We start from the raw sequence: 8,719 nt of genomic DNA, 5'->3' as shown, positions 1-8,719 counted from the left end.
AGAGCCTTCAGTTTTCAGGCCCCTCTTCTGTGGAACCAGCTTCCAGTTTGGATTCAGGAGACAGACAATATCTCTACTTTTAGGATTAGCCTTCAAACTTTCCTTTTTGCTAAAGCATATAGTTCGGGCTGGATCAGGTGACCCTGAATCCTCCCTTAGTTATGCTGCAATAGGTGAAGGTAGCTGGGGAATTCCCATGATGCACTGGGTGTTTCTTCTTAACTCACGTCACTCATGTGTTCGTACACCTCTCGCATTAAATCATTGGTTCAATAAAAAGAGATTAGTACAAGAAACTGAACATTATTTATTGACATACAGAATTTAATGAAACCATTTTGCATGTACTCTGATGGCCCACCACAGCAGAACAGAATCCCAGCAGTGATAGAAATTAGGGCGTGTGAAAACAGATCTTTCATATACAACTTGTTCATTTATTATTAATCTCTGGCTCTCTTCCACAGTGTGTCTTTTGTCCTGTGTTCCTCCCCTCACCCAAACCAGTCACAGCAGATGGCCGCCCCTCCCTGAGCCTGGTTCTGCTGGAGGTTTCTTCCTGTTAAAATTTAGTTTTTCCTTCCCACTGTCACCAGAGTGCTTTCTCATCGGGGCTCATGTGATTGTTGGGGTTTTCTCTGTTTTCTTTGTATTCTTGTAGGGTCTAAGTTACTGTAAAAAGCACCTTGAGGCAACTGTAGTTGTAATTTGGTGTTGTATAGATAAAACTGAATTGAAAATTGAATAGTTCTCCATGCCTTCTTTCGGAGCACGGCTGTTTCCATAGCATACAACATTCACAGGAGTTGGCAATAGAAAGCATTGTGGTGAAATGGTCTTAACCCTCTATTTATTTAGGAGAATGCCCAGTCTGCTGGAGTACTTCAGCTACAACTGTAACTTCATGGGGATCCTGGCTGGCCCCACCTGCTCCTACAACGACTACATCGGCTTCATCGAGGGAGCCCCTCGACGCTGCAGAGACTACAAGGATGAAAGGAAGTCCAGCAGCAAGCTGAGGCACAGTGAGCCCTCCCCAAACGTAGGTCGCATGACTAAGGTATACCTGTATTTACAGTATGAGCAGTCGCCCCCGCTTGACATTAAACAGAAAGCAGGTTTAAGACATTTACCGTTGAGACGTTTAAACTGAGGAGCGTAATCCATTTCTTCTTTTGTTCATGATTGCTGACTGAATTTAAGACATACTGAACCTGAATGAATACTATGTTTCTCCACAGATGGAGGTCGTACGTAAGGTCACCACCTCCTTCTTCTGCCTGCTGGTGTTTCTGTCAGTGTGTAAGGTTTTCCCAGTGGAGCGAAACATCGACGACAACTTCATTGCCAACACACCTTTCTATGCTCAAGTGGTTTACCTGTACCTGTCCATGCTGACTACCAGACCCAAGTACTACTTCGTCTGGACGCTTGGTGGGTGGCTGAAATCTGCTTTGTGCAAATAAACCTTCATGTGCTGCTTTAGAGAAATTGGATTAAAATCAAAATCTAACCGATCATTTGTGCTGAAATGAAAATGCTGGGTTCACTGTTAGCACAAACACACTGTTCATACCTAAATTTCTGACCAGTCACATCTGTGCTACAGCTGACGCCATCAACAACGCCGCCGGTTTTGGCTTCAATGGTTACGACAGTGACGGCTCTGCTCGCTGGGACCTCATCTCCAATCTGAGGATCCTGAAGATTGAGGTCAGGACCATCACAGACCTGGACAAGTTTACGAGTAGGGATGGGTATCGTTTAGGTTTTATCCGATATCGATGCCAAACCGGTACTTTTGAAATGGTGCCGGTGCTTAAACGGTGCTCAAACCGGTGCTTAAATTTGAATTTGAATTTGAATTTGAATTTGAAAGAATGGAGAACACAAAATTGGTCCAAAAACCTCTCATTTTCAGCTGTTTTTTGTAAAAAGATAACAATGTTAGCCTTTTTTTATGGCATCACTCTTGGCTGGAAGCAGTGCTTAATCAATGGAAAAAACACAAACTTTGTCCAAAAACCTCTCATGTTTAACTGTTTTCCACTTTTTCTTTGGTCATTTTAGCCTTTTTGTCCAGGGTGAAGGGAGTATCTGCCATCAAACAAGAAGACAGCCGCATGTAGCTATGATGATGTTTGCTAGTTCACCTTACATGCATTAATTTGATAACGCTGTTAGCCTACTCAGCGTAAATTACACACGGACAACATTAAGCTACTCACGCAGAGAAGAACGGCTGCTGCTGCCATCATCATCCGTCATCATTTCTGCTACACTGGCAGGGCTAGGGGCCAGGACTCTATTCTTCGGGTTCTTGGTGTTGCTAACTCAGGGTCCGATAACAGGCACCACACCCGCAGTAGATGTGCACGGTGTGAGGTCTCACAGCAAGCTATCAAATACGGCGCATTTCTCGGCTTTTAAAAGAAAAACGCTATGCGTCGCCAGGTGTTTCATCGGATTCGAGGTGTTACCTCCTTTGCACAGTATCACAGTATCAGCTTAAAGCACTTGTTGCAGGCTGCTGAGTTTGCATCTTTTGCTGTGAAGTACAGCCAGACTTTTGACCGCTTTGCCTTGGTCATTTTAAATCTGTAGCTCTGCTCTAAAAGAACGTACGTACCTGGACCCGCCTACTATCCTTGGAAACGTAAAATGATTGGCTAGAATCTAAAGTGTATCACAGCTCAGGAAAAAAAAGCACCGAAATAAAGCACCGAAATGTGCACTGCTTTTCGGTCTGGTTACTACCGTTTATGTCAGAACCGATACCGGTACCCATCCCTATTTACGAGTCACTAAAATGGTTTGATAACATCAGTCTAATGGATCTCTGTCTGCTTCCAGTTTGCCACCAGCTTCAAAGTTTTCCTGGACAACTGGAACATTCAGACAGCACACTGGCTCAAAAGGTCACACTCAGTTACCTGATCTGGAATCTGTACCTGGCATGTGTAAAAATGACTGTTTGTGACCTCTGACCCCTTATCTCTGATTGACAGGGTGTGTTATGAGCGATGTCCCTACCATCCGACAGCAGCCACCTTCATCCTGTCAGCCATGTGGCACGGAGCCTATCCAGGATATTACCTCACCTTCCTCACAGGGATCGTCATCACGCTGGCAGCCAGAGCGGTGAGCCGCTGTTAGCTATTAGCCGCTAGCTGTTAGCCATTATCATTTAGCGGTTAGCTGTTATCTGTTAACTGATGTTGCTGCTAAGCCTTTGAAATGAGACCTGTGTCCATTTTAGCAGTCATCCATGTTAACTTCTCATCCTCAGGTCAGACACAACGTTCGACCATACTTCCTGCACTCCTCCGTACACAAACTGGTCTATGATGTCATCACGTGGGCAGCCACTCAGATTGCCATCTGCTACACGGTGATACCTTTTGTCTTGCTGTCTGTGGGTCCATCCATGAAGTTCTACAGGTCAGTAAGCCAGAAAGGGTTGACCAAAGTTTAATCAAGATTCAATCCAGGTTTAATGCATGTTTAACACAGCTTTAACCCAGGTTTAAATCAGGTTTTACCAAGGTTTAATATAAGTTATTCCAGGTTTAACCCAGATATATTTCAGGTTTACTGCTGGTGCAGCCCAGGTTTAAACCTTGTTTAACCCAGGTTTAATTCATGTGTAACTTTGACTGCTCAAAGCAGCATTTCTGAATTTTCATCTTCTCTGCAGTTCCTGGTACTTTAGCCTCCACATCGGCTGCATTCTGGTCGCATTCGTGCTGCCCGTCAAACGGAGGAATCTCCCTCTCAAAGACCAGCAGAAGAGCCCAGTGCAGGAATCGCTTCAGCGCCACCTAGAGGCTACAGACAGGACCTGCAGCCAGAAGGCGAAAACCACATGAGACAGAGGACAGAGAGCGATGATGTGACATCATGCATTACATGGACGTGTACAGAAAGTGGGCAGATGGAGCTTCCTGCTGGCTGGGTACAGAAACATGATGACGATTACTTGGAGTCATAGGGGGGGGTATGGAAACAGGCCCCGTGTTGTCTTCAAAAGGATTCGTGACTGCTCAGATTCAGACAGATGTGTGGTGATGGAGGATTCATGTGTATAAATACATACAGTGTAAGTTGACATGGAGCTGCTGTGTGGGAAGCTGAGCTGCCCCAAACTCTCATGATCACCTGTGTAGTGTTTCTTTGTGGTTAAACACCTGCTGACTGTTCATCTGCAAGGAAGAAGAACAAAGGAAGGACGGGAAGAGTGGCTGGATGAGTGAAGCATGCACAAATGGAAGTCAGGCAGGTTAAACCACAGCATGACAGTGTTCACAGGGGCCGATAAAGGTCCACTCAGCAGTCTTACCCGTTTGGGTTTTTGCAGGTGTTACCTGGAGAGGGTGGCATCACGTTTACATTAGCAGATGTCTGAATCAGGTGATTTATGTCATTTCATTCCAAGCAGTCAGGTGTTTGCAGATTTAGCTCGAAGATTAAATGAACTGAAAGATCAGTAAGGGTCATATGATCATCTTTCACGTTAAAGGAGAACCATTGAGCTAACCTGCAGCTCTACTCAGCTGTATTACCCTCCAATGATTCAAAAATAATAAAATTAAAAAAACAACAACTTTACTTTATTTAACTCTGGCTTCTCAGCTCAATAAACTCTTTTAGCTCCTCTCTCTTTAAAGTCATCCTTCTTTAAAATCCCACTTCCTTCTGATTGGCCAGCTTCTGAAAACCCACTGAGGGGCAGCACTCTGTACCTGTGAGCTGTGCTGCCCACAGGAGATGACCACATAAAGAAATCTAATGTAATGACAAAAATATAGAACAGCGTTGAAGCTGAGTGCTAAGAGCAGGCTTGAGACTAGATTACTTTACATTGGGTTACTTTAGATTACTCTGGATTACGTTCACATGCTAGTGTTATTACTTTGACCTTGGGCCATGTTTCGTATGAACACATGCTAATATTATGTAAGAAAATAAAGAAAGTGCTTCGGGCTGGGTTCATCGTGGTTCTGTAGTCTGGTCTTCGGATCTAGGAGGACGTTCCGACAGGAAGTGCTATGCGTTTACTGCTGTGTGTTTTTGTAAACTGAGGAAAACACATTTCTGTTTCCTGTTGCCATATTTGTATCGTCAGTGTTGTTCCTGGTGGAGATGTTCTGGGACACAGACACCTCTCTGTGGGCTTCATGGTTTTGTAAATGTGAATTAAAGCTGATTTTTGACACCTGACCAAGTGAACATGTGTGATTGTTGCTGGGATGGGTGGAAGTTTGAGTCTGCACTTTAAACTTTGGCAGGCTGATAGGAATCAAACTAGAGAACTCTGTTAATAATTCCTCAAATATCAGGTCATAAAGTCGCTGGGTGATGTTTGTGGTTCAGAGATTTCACCACCACAGCATTAAACCCACAAACATGCACGCACAAACACTTTATTTAAAGCTATCACTCAGTGGATTTCTATCAAATACACCAGATGTTCTGCTATCCTCACATACTCCGGCCTTTCAGCCTGAGCTTGCATTTTCCTGCTTCTTCCTTAATTCTGAGTTAACCAAATGTTCCACTGCACTAACTTTGGCTTTTGTACAGGGGGTGCAGTCTGTTACAGTATGTATAACCTCAGTAAGTATCTGGGTGCTTTACATAGTACAGTCATGACTGAAGGACAAACAGTCATAATAATGAATTGCACAGCCTGACATGCTCAAAATGTTAAACACTGAGATAAATGTGATTATGAGGCAAAGGTAAGGTTTATAGTGAGGCTGGACTCTGAGGAAGGAGAGAAGGACTTGTAGAGGCAGAGAGACCGAGCTGAAAAGGATGTGCAGCAGGTGAGAGTGACTCCCTCCCATGTGAAGGAGTTACTAACCATCCTCGACCAGCTTATAAAAGATGTGAGAACATCTTATTTTGCTGATTTGATTAACGACAAACACAATCCAAGGTTATTGTTTGACGCCATCAGCAGACTCGTCAGTCTGCTGTTCACGTCCTGTTCTTTGACTTTAAACCAGCTTCCTCGACAGATCTTCTCAGTATAGTCTCACACATGGACGCTGTCATCCTGCCCAGCGGTCATTATCCCTCCTAAATTCATCAAAGGCGTTATGCCTCATCTCCCTCAGATTCTTTCTATTATGAATCAATCCTTTTTATCTGGCTGCCTTCCAGATTACAGCTAGCATCTTTGCTCTGCTGTAAAACCCTACTTAGATCCCACTGTTTCAGATACTCACAGGACAATTTCCAAACTCACATTTATTTCTGAAATCCTTGAGAAAGTCTGTCAGGTCGTTTATCGTTTAAATTCCAGTCCGGTTAGAGATAAACCCACAGCACTGAACCAGCTTTATTGACTAAGGGTATTCTAATACAATCAGATAAAGCTGAGCTTTCTATTTTAGTCCCGCTCGACTTATCTGATCCCCTGCTGATCTCAGTAGGCGCCCCCATTCCCTGGGCCTGGACCCCCACCAAGGGCAGGGGGTCCAGGCCCATCCAGACCGGGACCCACAGCAGTAGCACCACCAAGCCCCACAGAGCCCGGGGCTCTACTCCCACCCCATCATCCAATTATCTTCCGGACTACATACAGTAAGACAATAGACACCTAGGTTGAGTTCATTCTCCACCTCTCCTATATCTCTCCCTCACCTGCAGAGTGAACTCCTGAAGAACAGAGACCTGCAAGGATGTAACAACCTCCCCGCCATTTGAAGGGACCCTCAGTTCTGCAAATGCACCAGAGGCCCCCCATGCCAGGGCTGGGCCCCCATGCACACACCCATCCACAACCTCGGTGACACACCACCATCAGGACCCAAGCCCCTGAGGCCCAGCCAGAGCCCCAAGCCCCCAAACCTGACTACCAGTCCAGTAACCCATGTCCGCCAGCACAGACTCTCCCCAAGCTCTGCTGCAGTGTAAGTTCTCATCACTCGTATGTAGAGTCCCACAGGGCTCAGTCCCTGGACCAGTTCTGTTTTCTTTACATACATTACCCCTGGGTCACCTGTCTAATGGTTTTAATGGAATCTCCTACAACAGCTATACAGATGACACACAGCTATACTTTTCTGTAAAGCCCAGCAACCTCGACAGCATCTCCTGACTCAACAAATGCTTCTTTGCCATTACTGAGTGTATATATTCAAATTTCCTCCATCTCAGTTCCAGTAAAACTGAGGTTCTAGTGCTCGGCCCAGACAGCTTCTCTAAGGAGGTTAGCCATTGCTTTGCCCCCTTGCCAATAACATGAAATCATATGCTAAAAACTTTGGAATCATCTTTGACTAACTTTTACTCTCACACCTCAGAGCTCATCCAGTCTTTTTTCCTTCACCTCAGAAATATTGAAAAAATTGCACCTTTACTGTCATTCAATCATCTGGAAGCTGTAGTTCACACTTTTCTCTCACCTTGATCATTTTTGATCGAAATATCTGTAGAAGCTGGCGAAGGCATGCCTTCACCAGCTTCTACAGATATTTCAGAATTCATGTTGCACAATTCATATTAATTTAAAATCTACTTTAAAATTCTGTTACCAACATATAAATGTCAACACGGACTCGCCCCTGCTTATCCAGCAGTCTCTGAAACCTTGTCACGGGAGCTGGCCTCTGACCCTCTAACCAGGGTCTCTTAACTGATTTTAAAACCAGAGAAGATTGTGCTTTTGTGGTTTTTGCAATCAGGATCACTGTTTTTCATTTTCTTTATACGCCTGCTAAAAACTCATTTTTATAGGTTACCTGTGCCTTAATCTTTTCCACTTAATTTTCACCCATAGTTTGCAACCCTGCATGAATGCATGTGTGTATGTTGAAATATGTATATTTATCTTTAATGTGTGGCATTTACTGAAACTGTGAAGCACTCTGCAACTCTGTGTTTTGAAAAGTGCTACACAAATGCAACAGTTAACAGACTGGTGTAGAGTCAACTGTCTTTGAACGTGGACAAAACAAAAGAGATGATTGTCGACTTGAAGAGAGCACGGAGAGATCACTGTCCACTGAACATCGATGGATCCTCTGTGGAGGTCGTCAAGAGCACCAAATTCCTTGGCGTTCACCTGGTGGAAAACCTCTCCTGGTCCCTCAACACCAGCTCCATAACTAAAAAAGCCCAGCAGCATCTCTAATTCCTGCAGAAACTGAGAAAAGCCCATCTCCCACCATCCATTCTCACCACTTTCTACAGAGGGACTATCAAGAGCATCCTGAGCAGCTGCATCACTGTTTGGTACGGTAACTGCACCGTATTGGATTGCAATATCCTACAATGGATCGTGAGAACAGCTGAGAAGATCATTGGAGCCTCTCTTCCCTCCATCACAGACACCTATCGCACCCACTGCATCAGCAAAACCATCAGCATTGTGGAGGAACCTACACACCCCTCACACACACTCTTCACCCTGCTGCCTTCTGGCAAGAGGTACCAGAGCATTCGGGCCTTCACTGCCAGACTTTGAAACAGTTTCTTCCCCCAAGCCGTCAGACTCCTGAACACTCAGTGACTGGACTGACACACACAGGTATACCTTCATACATCAAGTTACTTTTGCAAAATGCTCAGTCATTTTGCACAACCCACTGTCATTGTTTTGCTTTTCTACTGTGCTGTCTTGTGTCTGTATTGCTGTGCTTTGTCTGGTGTTGCACTGTTTTTGTTTTATTCTTTTATTCTTTTGCAATTGTTCTGCAATTTTTGCACA

General features: G+C 44.5%; 1 protein-coding gene across 2 annotated transcripts in view; it reads left to right on the top strand.

Annotated features, from left to right (window-relative positions):
- mboat2b (membrane bound O-acyltransferase domain containing 2b) overlaps window positions 1-5,214 on the top strand; it is a 17,107-nt gene extending 11,893 nt beyond the window's left edge. For both annotated transcript variants that reach the window (XM_005732804.2, XM_005732805.1), the window contains 7 exons: window positions 859-1,042; window positions 1,242-1,434; window positions 1,610-1,713; window positions 2,854-2,918; window positions 3,009-3,141; window positions 3,290-3,441; window positions 3,698-5,214. In XM_005732804.2, coding sequence (XP_005732861.1) covers window positions 859-1,042; window positions 1,242-1,434; window positions 1,610-1,713; window positions 2,854-2,918; window positions 3,009-3,141; window positions 3,290-3,441; window positions 3,698-3,869 — 1,003 coding nt within the window. In that variant the 3' untranslated portion in view covers window positions 3,870-5,214. The remainder of the gene's footprint in view (window positions 1-858; window positions 1,043-1,241; window positions 1,435-1,609; window positions 1,714-2,853; window positions 2,919-3,008; window positions 3,142-3,289; window positions 3,442-3,697) is intronic.
- Window positions 5,215-8,719: the final 3,505 nt, after the last annotated feature.

This window comes from Pundamilia nyererei, unplaced genomic scaffold (genome assembly GCF_000239375.1).
Source record: "Pundamilia nyererei isolate P.nyererei 1_Seehausen unplaced genomic scaffold, PunNye1.0 scaffold00048, whole genome shotgun sequence".
Lineage (NCBI taxonomy): Eukaryota > Metazoa > Chordata > Actinopteri > Cichliformes > Cichlidae > Pundamilia > Pundamilia nyererei.
Note: the sequence above shows the minus strand (reverse complement) of the source record. Positions and strands in the feature narration are given on the sequence as shown.